At 39.2% G+C, this 18,149-nt stretch overlaps 1 protein-coding gene across 2 annotated transcripts in view; it reads left to right on the forward strand.

Annotated features, from left to right (window-relative positions):
• zgc:172282 (leucine-rich repeat and fibronectin type III domain-containing protein 1-like protein) overlaps window positions 1-18,149 on the forward strand; it is a 93,327-nt gene that overhangs the window by 6,756 nt on the left and 68,422 nt on the right. For both annotated transcript variants that reach the window (XR_005615528.1, XM_039622541.1), the window contains exons 2-7: window positions 12,115-12,331; window positions 14,479-14,630; window positions 14,765-15,018; window positions 15,178-15,421; window positions 15,571-15,728; window positions 16,515-16,895. Coding sequence is in view for 1 of the 2 variants with exons in the window: in XM_039622541.1 (XP_039478475.1) it covers window positions 12,139-12,331; window positions 14,479-14,630; window positions 14,765-15,018; window positions 15,178-15,421; window positions 15,571-15,728; window positions 16,515-16,895 (1,382 nt within the window). In the remaining variant the exon portion in view is untranslated. The remainder of the gene's footprint in view (window positions 1-12,114; window positions 12,332-14,478; window positions 14,631-14,764; window positions 15,019-15,177; window positions 15,422-15,570; window positions 15,729-16,514; window positions 16,896-18,149) is intronic.

An 18,149-nucleotide genomic window follows, 5' to 3' on the forward strand; every position in this document is an offset into this window, starting at 1 on the left:
TTGATCATTAGCATCAGAAATATAATGTCTGCACATGTAATGATCACTTACTAATGGAAAATGTGAATGCTTTCATGAATATCACTTTGAAAAGAAAGTACTCTACTGGACACAGTCCTCACAACTGTACTGTTACTAGAAGGCCTAGGATGTTCAGGATGACAGTAGAGTAGGACTCAAATCGATGCACAATGGTCTGTCTCTGTGCTCCCTGGGAGACTCATGTGTCCTACAAAGACCAGAAATTAAACATTAAAGACTCCCTCACTCAGTAACTATAAGTTCAATAAAATATTATGATAGAAGTCTGCAGACTGCAATATGAATCCAAGCTGTGCCAAGACTATATGAAACTTGAAAATGTGGTTGATCTTTCTGGTTGAACAATGCATGTGACCTGTTTACATCAGTTCCAAGTTGAGTTTATATAAGCGTCACTAGAATGGTCTACAAAGGAAAACGTACATATCTATAAATACCCGAACTCTTTCATGGCATGCATTTTTAATTTCTCTTTGCTATTTGGGCTGATTGGGACCTGATGAATATAAGAACAAAGAATTACCAGATTTTTTTTTTTACATGATTTTTTTTCTGAGAAAAATGAGATCCACATTTGCGGACATTTGTTTTAAAGCAATGGCAGTATAATGCCCTCGTAAGTGGGCATCAGGCCCTTTTAGAGCAAAACTTATTGTTTTGGTCTAGACAAAATATCATGTCCCAAAATGTGTTGTCCACATATATGCAAGCCAGATCCTAGGAGGTTAATAAAACATCTGGATAGAAAAGTAAAGTGTTCTTGTGGCAGACTCTGGAGTAAAGGCTGAGTGTAAAAAGAAGTTTGAAAAATAAGTTTAAAAGAAAAACTGTGATTTTTTTGTCCTTTCATTCAAATTAAAACCTTGCATTTTGAAATAGTAATCTGAGGACATAGCAATTACAAAATTAACTACTACAGTAGATCGTTAGCTCCCGAATGATTTAATTGCAAACTCAGTTTAGAATAAGCTAATTTTCCCAAATTATTATTCAAGACATTAATTTGTCACAGAACTTTTAATAAAATTAAAACAAATTTAATTGGAAACAGTTTTTTTTATTCTTTTTCTTTTTAAAGACATAACACATCTGAAGTTCTAGCTGAGGCAGCTGCTGCCCTGGCAAGGAGAAGAACTAGAACACATTTTCCAACTCATTTCAGAGAGTGAACAGCACAGTTCATGGGCTACAATAATAGTGATGCCCACAGAGGAAGTGTCTCATTCATCTCTTGTTCTCCTCCATGGGAAGGTCAGGGTCAGCTACAGAGCAGCACAACAGGGCCATCAGGAATTCAGTTTCTCCCTTTGGTAAGGCGGATCCTTGCTATACAGAGGTTGCGCCCTTGTCCCTCAACTAAACTATCTATCTTGCTATCTATCTATCTTTCGCTAGATAGATAGCAAGATAGACTGTCTTCATAAAAGGCAGCAGCATTTTAATTTCAGTCTTTAATCAAAGAACCCATTTAAATAGCACATTTAAACCCAGCTGGGGCTCTAATAGTTTTTGCACTGATTAACTGCTTTTTTTGTTTTTGTTTCAATACTCTAGAAATTGCCAAACTCTTATATGCACTTCGTGATTCAAAACAAGCATTTTTCCTCCTCTCTCTATATATATTTTCATCAAGGTTTTACTGACTGTTAAACATGTTTTAGAGACGTGATTTTGAATCAGATGAGAAAGAAAGCAAGCTTGGTTGTGCGAAGAGGGACTCTAGAGGGAATCTGGATATACTTTAGGGAGTACCTGAAACTGATAAGAAGCGATCAAATATTATTTTTAAAAAAAGGTTGGGATTGATTCTTTAGTTGTTTTGAAAATAAATAATGCAAATAGTATCTCATACACAAATAAACAGTGGAACACTGCACTGCTCCTGTACTTTGAATGCCACACAAGTACAAGCTCTCTTTTTTTCTTTCTTTTACTCTCATTCTATGACTCTCTCTCCCCCACGTTCACCCTCTCTGACGGCAACACTCCAGATTCATTACTTGCGAGATCTCCAGACCAATCTTGTACTTTCTCACAGCCCCCATACACACACTCTCACTACACCCCCACAAGCATAACACACACACACACACACACACACACACACACACACACACACACATTCTTCCCACCTCCTCACTGTTACCATCGATGTGTCATTGGCTGTTGCTTAGCTACAGGCCCCCACCAAGTTATTTGCAGCCAATGAAAGCTTTGCCTTCAACACTGGTTTTGACACATAACCCATTCTGGAGGAGCACTTTGTTTTCGCTATAGCTTTATCTCTTTCCATTGCTCTCGCCACCGTTTTCACCTGTCCTTCATTCACTTTCTTTCATGCCTTTCTGTGCCTTGATTTTAGCTTTCGGCTATCAGTTTTACCTTTTTACTTTACTTTGTTCTTTCGCTTGATTCAGTGGGAAGAAAGCATAATGGGTTGTTATTACTGAGGAGGTGACACGAGAAAAGACAAATAGGTGTATATGAGGTGCAGTTTTGTTGCAGTGACAGCTGACATATTGCTGACGTGAAGGTGTAAAGTGTACACTTTTGCCATCAATCATTGTAGTATTATACAGAGATTAAGCACAGGAAAGCATTGTACAATGATGTGTTAATGGTGAGTAGATATGAATTTGTTAGTAACCCAGTTTTCTCAATAGAGCAAAGTCTGCAGAAAGATATGAAACCCCAAAAAGTTGATTCTGTTCATCTGGACGTAGCGTTTTTAGATACTAGGTCCAGATGAACAGAATGAGCTTTTTGGGGTTTCCCCACCTGGATGATTGAGCATGCTTCAAGACAAAAACATGAAACACACACAAAAGGGCATATGAGCACACATACACGCACGCTCATACACATACACACACATACATGCACATACATTTCTGTGGTTACACAGAAAGCCACAAAGACATGGACTTATGTACATGAACACTTGTGCACTTATGAGCTGTAATGGAAGTATTTTTCTACTGTCTATAGTAAAGACTGGAGTGCATGCTTATACACCCTTAAATAGATCCTTAAGCAAAAATACATGTGTTAATTATTCAAACAGACATTCAGCTGCACTGCTATAAAAGGAAGGAAACATGCACATAATAAGCAGTCAGTAAGCACACGTGCAGAGGCACACATGCGCATGTTTAGCACACACACAGTACATTATACACACAAGATGCTCTTCAGTGATTCTGCAGGAAGACTGACAGAGTAATCCATCTCCATTGCATGGTGCAGCGTACTCTAGGAAAGCATGGTGGACACAGGATAAGTGCAGGGCCTGAAACACAGGATAAGTGAGCATACAAGCTTCAGCACACATATGTGCACACAGGCACAAACCCACTATTATTGGCATAAATTGATACTTTGCTGATTTGGAGTGCAGTGGGTTTTTTATTCTGGTTAATAAAAAATTGAGGATTGTCCAAAGGAACAGATTGATGGTGGTGTTGATGTAGTGGCGATATACGAATGGTCACACATGGGTTCCATCTATGTTTGTGGCAAAAGCATGACCTATAGAATACAGTGCAGAATACAGATTTCAAAAACCACTCACCTGTTTTGAATAATAAGGAGTTATTGTTGGCTGATTTTAAAAGCATTCTCATTCATGTGGTATTCCAGCAGTGAATTTTTGTTAATTCGCCTTTTATTCCAGGGTGATTCAGTGGATTATATTGCACCATACAAATTTTAATGGCGTTGTCTTCCTGTCTTGCATATACAAAGTCTGCAAGATATGTTCATACAGTATATCATTTTTTATGTGTTACTTCGGCAGGAATGAGCCTTACTGATTGTGAGATCAAACGTTGCCAGTTGGAGTAAAATTCATCACCTGAGGCCCTTATACTAAATTATATTCTTTTGAAATTCATAAGGATATGACATCATATCAGCAGGACTTAGCTAGAGGCTAGGGCAGAGGCTGCCATTAGATATCCTTCAATGGGCAATTAAGAGAAGAGTGAGATGACATTTGCTTGCCCAGAGGTTACAATCAGACCTTACTTTGTTAAGCCAGTGAAAGCAAACTTGGGGCCTGAATCAGTGCACATTTCAGAGAATTCAGTTATAAATTCAGATATATTTTTTAAAAGTCATTACTTTACTCTCACTGGGGTGTTATGGGGCATGTGAGTCAAGTCACCAGGTGACTGTGAGTATTTTGAAGAGTAGACTGTTTTTGGAAATGTTTTTTAATGCTTAAACGGATATTTTAAATCTGTAGATGACTTAAAGGGCACATGAAACGCAACACATATAAAGGCTTTTGAGAGCCCTGCTCTCAAAAACTGACATAGATCTAAAACTGTCTGTGAAGCTGGATTTAAGAAATAAGTTTAAAAACAAAAGACATCCCTACTTTTTTCCCCCAGTGGCCTTAATCCTCTTCCATAGATTCCCGACCGCTTCTGTAAGAAACTTTGTTATATTTGTGATGTCATGTACATATAGTAGGCTGTTATGTTGTAAACTGTCTGGATGTTCTTGGGAAGAGAAAGATTAGTTTATTACCTGTCCTGATAGCATCAGCTGATCAGCTGCTTGGTACACTCCAGTGAACCACCTACCACCTGGCTCAAACAGGGTCTTCGAGTGCAGCTAGCCAAACAGCAAACAGTCAATTACTGCTAACAAGACAGACAGTGAAAGCGGACGGTATATCCTCAGTTTCTTAACATAAAACTCACTGTTGCAGCCAGGGGCCGCCCAAATCTGATTCCCTTAAACTGATTTTAAGGTTTAGTGCCCTTATTTCCCTCTGAGTTATCGATTCTGTCACTAGCTAGCTAACATAAACTAATGTAAGTCTATCAGCCGCAACCAACCAACCACATGACGTCACGTTCTGACAGAAGATGGTGCTAAAATGTTTTTAAAACATTAACTTTATGCAGTGTTGGGGAGTAACGGAATACATGTACCGGCGTTACGTATTTAAAATACAAAATATGAATAACTGTATTCCGTTACAGTTACTGTTTAAATGGGTGGTATTCAGAATACAGTTACTTTGTTGAAATAAATGGATTACACGGTGGTCTTTTCCTGTTTCATATGTTAGGGTATACCCTCTCTATTTTTGGTAATTCCACGCCGGTGAAAACCCAAACAAAACATGCATTAAGAGGCTCTAATGCCTGTGTCTCAATCTCACGGCCCATGTCACCCCTACTTGCGGCCAGCATAATGAAAAATTATTGTTCAAAAAATTATTTAATATGAAGGCAATAGACAGAGTGTTACAGGCATCGCCCTAAAGAATGTAGCCACATGGGCAGTGTAGTCCGTGCTGCAGGGAGAATGGACTGCCATACCCGTTATGTGTCTGTGAGCGCAAGGGAGGGAGAAAAGGGAGAGTCGAAAAGTACGAGTTGTCACTGACCAGAAACGGGAGACGGAAGTATGTAAATATAATAATAACCACTGCAGCCAAGAAGAGTGCCTGACGAGCTCAGTTGTAATTAAGCTACTATTAAGACTCGACTGTACACTGTGTTCGTGTTTTCCTCCGAAACAATAAGCTCCGTTGAAGCAGCCTCTCAACGCCTCTCTCTGTCTCTCGCTAGCAAAGTTGACCCAGACAACAAAGTAAAGTTAGTTTTTTGTTACGAGCCCGACACGGAACCCGACGTATTAGCCAGAGGTCCCTTTACTACGGTTCGGAGCTGTGGACCTGTTTTATATACGCGCAGAATAGTTTTCTATACGAGATCGCTGCAAAAAGTGCAGCCTTACCTAATGTCCACCCTACTGTTACTCATTTTATATTAAGATTTAAAAATTTAGTTGGTACAAATAGCCTTCAGTAATAGTAATAAATCACACAAAAGTATATTAAGTTATCCAAAGTATTCAGAATACAGTACTATCATTGAGTAACGTAACGGAATATGTTACAAAATACATTTTGGAGTATGTATTCTTTCATCTGTAGTGGAATACGTTTTACAAGTAACCTTCCCAACACTGACTTTAAGTGCTTATTTCTTAAATCCAGCTTCACGGACAGTGTTAGATATATGTCAGTTTTTGAGAGCAGGGCTCATTGGTGTAGATTAGCCTTTATATGTGTAGTGATTCACATCCCTTTTAAATTAGACAGAACTAAACCTTTATCTTGAGCATTTTTGCATCATCACTTCAAACCCTGCTCATTCCCACAATCATTCTTTTTATCTGACAACTAGCTTTTTATTCATTTTCATTTCTGTTATGTTTATTTATACCTGTGGTGCTTTCTGGTGTTTCTCTCCTGCTGATTTTTGCTCTGCCTCTTTCTTTTTCCATTATGTGTGTCTGTAGTGATATGCGTTGCAAATTGCTTCAGATGGGACTGTAATAACACTGCTCTCTTAGTTTTTAAATCTCACAACTAATCCATTTCTGCTTGTGTGACCTTTGGTAAATTCTGCTTTGTGATGTCACATCCTTGATATTTACAATGTGAATGCTGTAAATATTGTTTTTCTTTTGTTTTCCATTTTGCTGTAAATGCATTATGTTCACTGGCTTTGGAGTACTTTGATCACGTCTTGTTCTTTCCGACTGAAGAGCACAGGCTTAATCGGAGGACACAAGGGACCACGAGGGGCTGTCATCACAGGGAGCGTCAATATGACCTGTGAAGATTTGTTTTTGTTTTTTGGGGGGTTTTCTTCTCAGAAATTGTGGATTTTTTCCCCCAGTGTGCATTGCTAATTACCGCTTTCTTCAGATCTCTCCAGTATAAGTGAAGTCTAAACACTCCAAAGCAATGCTGCTAGTGTGTTTGAATCTCTTGCTTTTTTTTTTTTTGCACAGAGTAGAAATCCCTGTTTTTTTCTGCTACAATATCTGGCCTAAACACACTGAAAAATACCCTGTCTGGGAGCAGCTGATTGATTCCCTAATGCTAAGGAGAGATCATACTGTCAAGCAAAACAAAGAAACTCAGTGTGTTTGTGTCTTACTTTGCAAAAACATACAAATTTGTAACTGATGGAGAAATTCACAGTGTTTTTCTGGTAGTTTTTACAATTGCTTGTAGAAAAAAAGCTGCAGTGTAATTATCTCAAAATGATGCTGGGTGCAATTAGGTGTTGTTTTTAAGCGCTGACATTTCTGCTGATATGAAGAAATTTATCAGATTTTGTTGATTTGACATCCAGTATAATAAGTTGTTTTGGGGAAATAGATTTAAATCGGTTAAGGATATTTAGTTGGCACTTTTCTTTAACTTTATGGTCCTATGACATTTATACTTTTTAGATACTTTTTAGACCTTTTGTTTGCCAAAGAGGCACTTATGAATGACTTGAGTTTGTCACTGCATGGCTTCTAATTATATCTGGCACATGTAACACTGATGGGTCACACAGGGGTGCTAAATTCCATTCCAGTTGTCATAGAAGAATCAAGGTAAACCCTGTACAGATGGCCAGTTGATCATAGGGCACAAAATATTATTGCTTGTTAAATGTTATTGCTGCTGTAGGCAAATGCTACTAAAGCATCCGGTGCCACTGCACTCCCATCCCCTGACAGATCTGACCAAAGCACCAAAGTGTGTTCTTCTTCTTAAACAGTAAAACACTTTGGCAAATGAGGCTATGGGGACACTGCAGGACTGCTTTGTGGACACAGGCTAAAGTGCACCACATCGAGAAGAGGTTCACAGTTTGACTAAAGGACAGAGCATGAAGGAATATATCAAATTTTGTGAACACACCATTTTACCAGCCACAACTACTTTGTGAACAATAACAATGGATTACTATTGACCTGAAAGAAATGCTTAATTGAAAGCCCTCAGGTCTGGGGACAGGGACGAAGTAAGGAGAGAGGAGCATGACCTAAGGGTGAAACTGAGAAAAGGAAGGTGGTGGCTAGATTCTTACAAAACAGCATGAAGGATGTGTTGATTGTAATGAAGAAAATCATTGGTTTTAAAGTAGCAGGCAGTCAGTAGGTAGCCTGGAGAGAGCAAATGAACTAAACAGTTTGAACAGGTTCAGCTCACAGCCATCTGTGGCTTCCTTCACCATGCACCCTGACGTCTACACACCTTCACTACCTTCACTGATTTGGCGCTTCTCCCCTTCTTCCTGTCAAATGAACTCTGTGGATCAGCCCCATAACAATATCTGATAAACATCTGAACTCTTGACTGTGATTTCTGACCGGATGTGGAAACAGCTGGAGAAATCAAACCAAAACAAAGCTGCTGTTATTGAGAGAAGACACAGAGAAAGTCAGTAAAATTATCTCTCTCTCATGAGTTACTCACTGTCTGACAGATAGGTTGCAGTATGTGAGACTGGGCAGTGACATGTCTGATTTGGTGGTGTGCAGTACAGGAACTCCACAAGTGACTGTCCCGATTCCTATTCAGCTTCCGAGCCTCCAAATTTCAGTTGTGTCTGTCTGTTCTGGGACACAGAATGTTGATGTTGACTTCTTGGAGGAATACAAGTGGCTTTGCATTATTATCAACAACAGACTAAACTGGAAAACCAGCACAGAGGCTATACGAGCAGGAATTTTCTTTCCGGAGGAAGATGAGATCCTTCAACTTGCACAGCAAAATGCTGGAGATTGTCTGTCAGTCAGTTGTGGCAAGTGCAGTGTACTTTGCTGCGGTCTGCTGGTGGAGCAGCATCAGATACCAAAAGACTGAATAAACTGATGAGAAAGGCCTGGCCTGTGAGTGGTTGTAAACTGCACAGTGTTAAACTTATGGTGGAGAGCAGACTTTTGAGCAAACCGGTGTCCATCAAGAATTTTTCCGACCAGGTGTTCTGAAATAAGACCAACAAAACAAAGAAAATAAAAATCGAAATCAACTAGAATCACCTCTGATCTTTTTTACTTAGCAAAAACAGATTTTTTTGTGTTAAGTTTGTGTTTGTCCCTAAATTTCTCCATTTACTGTTTCAACTGGTTCCGACCAATATCTTAACAAACCATTAGCAGAGCATTTTTATTGTATTTCAGATTATTGCCAGCGATTATAATGGCCCAATCTAAGTGATAGCAAATACACACAGCTTGCATTTGTTTCTGTGGTGTTATTAGTTCTCTACAGACAAACAAGCATGGCTGTAAGTAAGGGTGGGTGACTCATCACCAGCATCCCCACTGAATTCCACATAAAACAAAAAACATATATCCATAATTGAATCGCCTGAAACCCCCATAGTCTGGATGAGTGAGAAAACCAAGTGAGGTATGTCTAAATGTTCAAAGTGTAACAGTTATTACACTGAAGATACATTCTGAATACATAGGATCTGGATGAGTGGGTTAAGAACATGAAGGATGCATGCATTCAAATTCACAGTGGTTACCATTTTCAGGAAAATAAACACATTAAAGATGCATTACAATAAAATGGAAAGAACCCCTTTTCACATATGGGATTCATTCAGTCACTTTTACAATAGTGTTTCTCACAGCTTGAGCAGTCTTCAGACAAAGCCTATTCAGGACCATTTTCAAAATTTAGGCCTCTTCTCCATTGTCACTAGGTAAAGGATGCCAATGTGCAGTTGGGGTGTTTATGGGCTGCATGGTGATGCTGAGAAAGTACCCTGTGGCACACAGGCTTGGCAAGGGATGTCTCTTTTGAATTGCGAATATGTAAAATGCACCAACAGTGGTTGTTTTAATCTTATTGCAAACTGGAAAAAAAGAGCTAGTGAGATATTAGGGCGATTATATGCGTGTTTCTGGCTATCCATTAATATGAATGGACACATTCAGATTTGTTAAGTGTTGAAAGTGGTATGTAGATCAAGACAGATACATTATTGTCACGATTTTTAAGGGAAAGTGACCATGGTGTCCATTCAAGCAATGGCAGTGGTGAGAGGTAAGCAACATTACTATAACTGTTAAACCTGTGATGAAAATTTGGTAGGAAGTGAGAAATATTTAAAAGAACCAAAGATTATGGCACAAAATGTGGGAAAAGCAATTTTTTGCCCCAGGAATTGTAGAAACTACATTTAAACTTTAGGCTTCTAATCAAGATCTGTATCATCCAAACTCAGCTGATATCACATCATTTGAAGGAAGGAGACATAAAATCAATCTGGATAGGAAAAAAAAAGATACATTTGATACAGTTTAAAAAAAATAAATACTTCAATCATCTTGAAATAAAATAATAATAATAACAATGTCAGAGTTTAGATTCTGTCCACCAGAGAGTACACATGAGATAAATTAAGGCAACAAGTATATGGAAACTGAAGTCCCAGCAAGGGAATGAAAATTTCCTTTTGCTGTAACTCATAGTCAGCATACAAATACATGATTCAGACTAACACATTACAATTGTTAAAGGCAAACTTTGTGTAGCTTCAGCCAATTTAAATCACTGTTCTTTTGTTTCATATTCTCAAACATGAACTGATAGAGAATTGTTTTTTTCCTTTTTTCTTACTTTTTGTAGACTTGTTTTTGAAGTATGATGATTGCTGTGTTTTGATTTGGGTTCTAACTCTTTGTTAAACAGAATAGAATTAATATATTGAATGACAAGCAGCTAGAGCATAGTGGGCCGTAGAGTGACAGAGTAAGAATTGTAACATCACATTTTGCACATTACTGAAGAGCTTCATGTGATGCATTCATCTTGGTTTGTAGTTGAAGTAACGGAGCGAGTTAAGTGTGAAGAGAAAATTAAATATAAGGCTCGATGACAGAAAAATGTGAATAACGTGTTGCATGAAGGAAATGTGAGGGAGGTACAGTAGAATCTTACTGTGGTAAATAAACGCTCTGTCAGCTGCTCATGATGAGGAGTTGAGAAACCATACTTAGCAAACAGGTACATCTTAGGCCTCTGAATGTTCTTATGTATATCAGATATAACAACATCATCCTGTTGTCTAGCAACCACCTATCAGTGGGCTAAAATAACTCACCTTTAGCATTTGTGCACCTATAACACCTTATAAAAGCATTGTGTTGTTTAATTGGATGACATCAAATTTATATATCTTTAAAAAATGCATTATGTTCTAATCTATATCACATATTACAATGTCATTATGCAGCCTTATAAAAGCATCATATCATTTTTATTTTAATTACACCATCATATTGCCTGGCAACCGCCTAACAATGGTCTAAAATGGCATTTAAATAGTAGAGCAGGACATGGGCATGCACTAATTATCAGTTAATGGAAGGAAATACATTGCATGCCACAGAAAGAGTCAAATAAAAAAGCATGGCACAAAAGTAGATATCTATGAGTAAGCAAGTTATTATTTTTGTTCTGTGTACATTAAAAAAGGATATGATCGTAGTATGCTTTCTATTTTTAATGCATAAGATTCACTTTTTGGACTCTAACAGTGTTTCTAAATAGAAACACTGGATATTTTAAATATTCAGATGCTATAGTACACTGCCACGCCTTGTTAATAATGTTTTCTTTAGAGTTTTCGAAGCTTCAAGGGAGAAGCCGGCTAGAGAAGTAGCAGACAGACCTCCTGCTGAACAGAATTTCCATGGCACGGATATACCTGTTAGTCAAACTGGTACGACTAACATACCGCTGCCTACTGATACACAGATATAAAATCATGAGTTATTTTTGCTGTGAGAGTGTGAGAGTAGAACTCTTGTTTTGGTAAACTGTGACATGTAGAAGTGCATCCTTGATGACTTTGCTGACACTTTGAGAACCACATTTTTTTTTCACATAAGCCAAACTGTAAAGAAGAGAACCTTTTCGGACAATATGACTTTGCTTGGAGATTGCCTTACCTAGGAGCTGTTGGCTGCCACACAGTCTGGTAAACTATGACTACGATTGTACTTGTACTGAAATGCAACAAGATGACTACTGCCAACTGTGAATCAAATCATAGTGTTTAGATTTACTCTTCCACTGTTGGCATTAAAGTCCTGCAGTTGGCTGGCTGATTTTTCAAGCTAACAAAGACTTCACCTTAGATTCACCTCAGTTTGCCACTTTATGACATTGTCCTTTTTATGTATATCTACTTCTTCATCATATCTACTTTAAATGATTGCTCTTTCCTTTCTGTCTTCCAGTTACCCTGTTGCCAGTGGAGGATAATGGAACGGCTGTGGTTCTCTTTGCTGTTGCTGGCTGCAGCATGCAGGGGACAGCCGTGTCCGAAACGCTGCATGTGCCAGAGCCTTTCCCCATCTCTCGCTATCCTCTGCTCCAAGACAGGCTTGCTGTTTGTTCCTGCTGCCATCGATCGACGCACTGTGGAGCTACGGCTTCAAGAGAACTTCATTACAGGTAACTGCGTAGCAGTCTGTCCTGCATTTCATTATTTTAATACGCCTCTGAAATTCGACTAGATTTCCAGTCTTTTGCAGCGAGTTTGCTTGGTTTGGCTGTATACATGAAAATGAACTAAAAGGCTGTCTGATAATTGGCAGCATATTTGTCTTATTTCAAAACACTTGGTTGTAACTGAAGAGTTTGTTAACAGTGAGTACAAATGTTGGCTTCAGTCACGAAGCTTTTCTGTTGTCTCTGCCTGACAATGACTAATTTTTTTCTCATGAGCCCGAGTATTTCTTTTTAACTTTAATACTTTTTTTGTTATTTATGGTTCAGCATAGTTAAGCTCATTCATGATTCATCTGCTTATATCAAAGAGTTCTCTTTGTGACTTTGAAACATACTTATTTTATAAGAACTGAAGTGCTGCTTTATCTTGTTATTTTAATCTGGATTCCCGTTAGCGCTCTATTCCTAGGTTCTCCAAAACAAAAGGCACACAAGCTATAAAAAAAGATCTAACAGTACCCTGAATGATCATTTAAATTTTAATTAATTTAAGTTTTGCATTACCCTGTTTGAGGGAACCACATTCAGTCTTCCTCTTATGTGTTGGTTTTACTTATTGTCTTAAACTGTTTTATTTAGCCCTTTGTTTTTTCTATGTTTTGTCAGTTTGTCTATTTATCTTTCTTTGAATTTGATCACCATATATTTGCTTTCAGTTTGACTTTTTTCTTGTATGAATTGTGACTTTTATCGGGCTGTATATTCTCCTGCATTCTCCGATCACCTTTCTTCTTTTCTCCTTCCTAGCCTCTGTTAGGCTTGTTGTTAATTTCATTAACATTCACATATGGAGTTTATTTTTATGAACAGTTTAATAGCATAAATGGACCAACAACTGGTTGAACAGAAAAATGAACTGAATCTATAGTTTTTATGGCTGAGGAGTCATATTTTCTGAAAAGTTGGTTGATGTCTGGAGGGACCTGACTTGCCCAGATGCACATAGCAAGCAGGTCTGGCCTGGATCTGGTATCAAGCCGGCAATACTCGTTGACTTCTGGCAAGACCTATGTCATCCAGATATGGGCCAGGCCTGGCATAGATGGCACTGTCTATGTGATGGCATGCCACATCTGGCCCAATTGTGGTTTGGGTCATGTGGCCCAGGCTCATAGAAAACAGGTCTGGCCTCAATCTGGCATCAAGCTGGCACTTCTGACTGACTGGTGTCGTGGCAGGGTGTATATCAAACAGATGTGCGCCAGGTCTGGCAATGACGCCACTGTTTATGTTCCTATTTTCCTATTTTAGTTAGAAGACCCAAATGCCATGTTGAAATACTATACTGCTATGGTAGCCAACGTTTCAAATGCAGATTTGACAGGTTTGTGAGTGTACATTTTATCCAAAACCTAGTGACAATTTATTTTATGAATGTAATTAGGAAGCACTCAGTCTAGAGAAAGTGTGTGATTGGGTGAATGTGGCATGTTGTATAGAGTACTTTGCGTAATCCAAGAGAGTAGAAAAGCGCTATATAAGAATCAGTCAATTCACTGCGAACAGAGCTTTGACATGTTACTTTTGCACTGTTATGTTCCGGCACATGTTGTTATTACATGGCTTGATTAAGCTACACATTAGGCTGACATCTGGGCCAGCACAGGGCCAGCATTGTGTCTGCAACTGGCCCGTGGCTGCACACAATTTACACATGGCCCATATACCACAAAGAATGATGGCCCTTTGGTGGCCCAGATCAGGTTTGCCAGAGGTAATCCACACATGGGCCAGCACAGGACCACCAGTGTGTCTGCAGCTGGCCTTGTGCTGGCCCATGTGTGGGCCACCTCTGGCAAACTTGATCTGGGCCACCAAAGGGCCGTCATTCTTCGCGGTATGTGGGCCATGTGTAAGCACATTGTGTGGGCCAGATTGGGGCCATACCAATTTTGCTATGTGGGGAATGTCCTCCTTACCACGTAGGAACTCTATTGCCCAACGTCATGGGGATCCCACTTTTCAGCCCTCCACTCAACATCTTTACAGTTCATGAGCCAGCTGATGACTTGTCTGTGTACAGTATATAATGATTCTTAATTTACTTTGTTGATGAGGTCTTTTTATGTGTTTATTACGCTTGCTTCCAGCTGTCAGAAGAAAGGACTTTGCCAACATGACCAGCTTGTTGCATCTAACCCTGTCCAGAAACACCATCAGCCAGATTCTTCCTTCTGCTTTTAGTGACCTGCGACGCCTGAGAGCACTCCACCTAGACTCTAATAGATTAACTGTGATCAAGGTAATGGGTGGCTGGATGGATGACATTGAATGAAAAAGAGAGATCCCTGATTTATTATAATCCACTCACATGTCGTTATCATTTCGTACTCACACCCACTCACTGCCTTTTCTTTTTTCTTTTTCAACAACCAGGATGACCATTTTAAAGGTCTGACCAACCTTCGGCATCTGATCCTGGCCAATAACCAGCTTCACTCTATATCTCCCCATGCCTTTGATGACTTTCTGTCCACACTGGAGGACCTGGACCTTAGTTACAATAACCTTGCCCAGGTGCCCTGGGACACAATTGGACGCCTAACCAATGTCAACACCCTAAATATGGATCATAACCTCATAGAAAATGTTCCCCAGGGAGTATTCACCAACCTGCACAAACTGGCAAGGTAAGGACATAGAAAAGGGCAAATGGTGTGTTTTTGGTGATGAGGTACAAATGCAGCATTGAATTGGTATATTGTTGCCTCTCCCTATTCGTTTCATAAATACCCCCCTTCTTCTCTTGTCCGTCCCTCCCCTTCTTTCTGTATGCCCTCCTGTAACAGGTTAGACATGACGTCGAACAAGCTAAAGAAAATTCCCCCAGACCCATTATTTCTGAGAATCCCAGTTTATGCCAAGTCCAAAGGCTCCCCCCTCTCCTCTCTTGTGTTGAGTTTTGGAGGTAACCCTCTTCACTGTAACTGTGAACTTCTGTGGTTGAGGAGACTAACCAGAGAAGATGATCTGGAAACGTGTGCCTCTCCCCCAGACCTTAGTGCCAAGTATTTCTGGACAATACCGGAAGAGGTGATACTTTTTGCAATTTTTAATAATTTCATGCAGTAATCGAAAAAAATGGCAAAGTTTGGCACTAGGCTTTTTTGTTCTATAACAAAAATAATAATAATATATCACTTTGACATTGGAAGTGTGACCTTATCTTTTTTTCGTGGTAGGAGTTTATTTGTGACCCACCAGTTCTAACACGAAAGTCACCTCATACTGTGGCTATGGAAGGTCAGCCTGCCAGTCTGAAGTGCAAAGCAAATGGTGACCCTGAGCCTGAAGTCCACTGGATCAGCCCTGAAGGGAGACTCATATCCAATGGATCTAGGTATTAACATCAACATATGGTCTAGTTTAATCCAGTATACTAAATTTCTTCCCTGTACATTGTAAATTCATTGAAAAATTAAAGTTGTGGTATTAATCTATGGAATATGATTTGTCCACTGAGTTTGCCACTATACATCTGGGAAACCCACTGGCATATGCAACAGAGTTTTTACAATATTTTGCTCTTCCAGTTTTGTGCTATGTCAGAAAGTCAGATATTGTAGGGGGGTGTAGGCACTTGACATGTGTGGGCCAATCTGAAATGGTTCAGGACGATAGTTGTTAAGGCCATAATCTCCTCACCTATAACGTATTTCTCAAATTTTCATCAGGTAACCCATTTGGCACAGATATGAGTGCCTAGTTATGGTTTTGCATTGAAAAAAAAACATGTCTTATAAAATCACTGACAGTGTTTTGAGTGTTGTAACTCTTTTCTTTCAAAAGTCATTTTTGATTTAGCAGTTATAATTTGCATTACTCAAATTACAAAGGAAAATACATAAGTAGCATTTTTCTTGTCAAGTGCCACCTTTGGTTATGCCAAAACACACAGTTAGAAACATAGCATTAGCATAGCAGTCATTCTAAATATTGTCAAAGTACCGTAGATATTGGTGGAAGTTATTGCTAGTATCAGATACTCCTTATAATAATATCCTGTTTATCTAATAAGAATCCAGCAGGCAGCTTACTTTTGGTAACATTCACATTTGACTTCATGTATTGATCAATTGATGGATATCTTAATGATATTTCATTTTCCATTTCATTTTTGTTTCAGAACATTAGTCTTCCCTAATGGAAGCCTAGAGATCAATGTAACATCCCTAAAGGATTCAGGAAACTTCACCTGCATTGCATCAAACACGGCAGGTGAATCCACAGGAAGGGTGGAGCTAGTCGTCACAGCAATGCCCCATCTGGCAAACAGCACAAGCCGCAGTCGAGATCCTTCTTCTGAACCGGCCCCCTCTGACATCCTGACCTCCTCTAAGGTTGCACTGCCCAACAACGAGACAAGAGGAGCAGACAGGAGGGTTTCATTGGTGGAGCTGACAGGAAACTCTGCCCTCATTAGATGGAGCAGTCAAACCCCTACATCTGGAGTCAGGATGTTCCAAGTCCAGTACAACAGCTCTGGGGATGACACACTCGTTTACAGGTTTGTCTGTCTGCACTGTCAATTCATTATTTGCCCTGCGTCTTTTAATTTTCTGTCTGATGTTTCTATGGTGTCATAATAGTAAAAGGCATTTATGTGCCTTTATGAGTTTGTAAGTGTGTGTAGGGGTGTCTATGCGTGGGTCTGTGTGTATCTGCAGCTTTGTGTAAGTTAATCAAGAGACATCAGCAAATGCAATGAGGATGAGGGCAGATGATAAATGATAGTGTCATCCAGTCGTAAAAGTCTAATCAGGCGAAATGATAAAGACATCTGTGGTGGAACAGAGCCATTGTTGGGTACGGTGAATACGGGGGAATAAGGGCCAAATGTCACGAATGTCTGCTGAACAAGTTACAACGGTTGTCATTTAGTTTGCTTTATTGCTGTCCTGATGAGTTTGCTGTATGCTTTCTTTGTCAGCATTTACATTATAAATTTATGAACGAGTTAGTACTAAATGTTTTGTGGGGCTTTGTTTGAGGAGGACGGCATTGTCAGCACTATGTCAGATGTGACTCTGATTTGATCTGAGTGTCAAATATAGTTAACGTGTTAATGTGGAAAAGGGAGGGACATTACGTTAAGAAATGACTGAATCAAGAAGATACATGCTCTGATAGTTTATTTAGAACAAACTGTCATGTCAATAGAAATTGTAGAAGAATCAAAGATTCTTTCAAAGATGGATGGATGGAGTTGATTTTGTGGTCAAACATATTAATCACACTACAGTAGCCATGTTAGACTCTTATGCGTCTATGAGACCTCAAAATTAAATGAGTAAATCATGATTATGTTCATTCCTATGACCGTGGGGCTTTTAAGTGGGATTTGAGTAGGGATGGGTATCGTTTAGGTTTTATCCGATACCGGTGCCAAACCGGTACTTTTGAAACGGTGCCGGTGCTTAAACGGTGCTCAAACCGGTGCTTAAAGAATGGAGAACACAAAATTGGTCCAAAAACCTCTCATGTTCAGCTGTTTTTTTTTGTAAAAAGATAACAATGTTAGCCTTTTCTGCAGCTATAGGGCATATATGGTCTCACTCTTGGCTGGAAGCAGTGCTTAAACAATGGGAAAAACACAAACTTTGTCCAAAAACCTCTCACGTTTAACTGTTTTCCACTTTTTCTTTGGTCATTTTAGCCTTTTTGGCCAGAGTGAAGGGAGTATCTGCCATCAAACAAGAAGACAGCCGCATGTAACTACGATGGTGTTTGCTAGTTCACCTTACATGCATTAATGTAATAA

Source organism: Oreochromis aureus, linkage group 14 (assembly GCF_013358895.1).
Source record: "Oreochromis aureus strain Israel breed Guangdong linkage group 14, ZZ_aureus, whole genome shotgun sequence".
In the NCBI taxonomy this organism is placed as follows: Eukaryota; Metazoa; Chordata; class Actinopteri; order Cichliformes; family Cichlidae; genus Oreochromis; species Oreochromis aureus.